We start from the raw sequence: 715 nt of genomic DNA, 5'->3' as shown, positions 1-715 counted from the left end.
ATGTAAAAATAAATATAATACAATTTTAAATGGTGAAAATACTCCCCACCCTCTTTAGTATAACTTTGGAAAATCGTCCAAGAACAAAAATGTGAAAACTGTGTTAAACGTAAGAAATAGCAGATTACTGAGAGGATACGAACAAACTGAGAACAACGATGAATATGAGAATTTAAAGCAAAAATTAATGGATTTAGTAGATGAAGATGATAAAGTATTTACAAGCCATTTGAAATCCTGTATGAGGGATGATAAGTTTAGAGAACAATTCAATTTATTAATGAATTATGATGATGATATTACCTCAGAATATAAACCCATAATCGGTGATAAAACTCATAAGAACTCACATCCTAATTTAGAGTACACTGTGAATTTTAACATGGGCAAACGTAAAAATTCTTCTCTTAATAAATATGATTCACAGGATTTTACTTCAGACTACGATTCTAAAAAGGTAAAAGAATATGGAAATCCAAATCAAAATCGACGTAAACGGAAAAACCCTTATAAAAAGGAAGGTGGTCATGATTATAACTATGATGATGATGACTATCATAAAGACTATGACGAGGAATATGACAAAGACTACGACAAGAACTATGGCAAAGACTATAAAAAGGAATCTAAAAAAGACTATGTCGATGATTATGATGGTGACTATCATGACGATTATGACAGAGATTATAGAAAGGACTTTAAAAAAGACTCCAAA

The 715-nt window shown here is 30.1% G+C and overlaps 1 protein-coding gene across 1 annotated transcript; it reads left to right on the top strand.

The window, feature by feature from the left end:
* Positions 1 to 58: 58 nt before the first annotated feature.
* On the top strand, positions 59 to 656 carry C922_05855 (hypothetical protein; the record flags this gene model as incomplete). Its single annotated transcript, XM_008821426.1, has 1 exon — positions 59 to 656. A coding segment is annotated over one exon (597 nt), but the record flags the coding sequence as incomplete, so codon positions are not given.
* Between the last annotated feature and the right edge of the window lie 59 nt (positions 657 to 715).

This window comes from Plasmodium inui (assembly GCF_000524495.1).
Source record: "Plasmodium inui San Antonio 1 unplaced genomic scaffold supercont1.248, whole genome shotgun sequence".
Taxonomy (NCBI): Eukaryota; Apicomplexa; class Aconoidasida; order Haemosporida; family Plasmodiidae; genus Plasmodium; species Plasmodium inui.
This window is presented reverse-complemented; position numbering and strand designations above follow the sequence as displayed.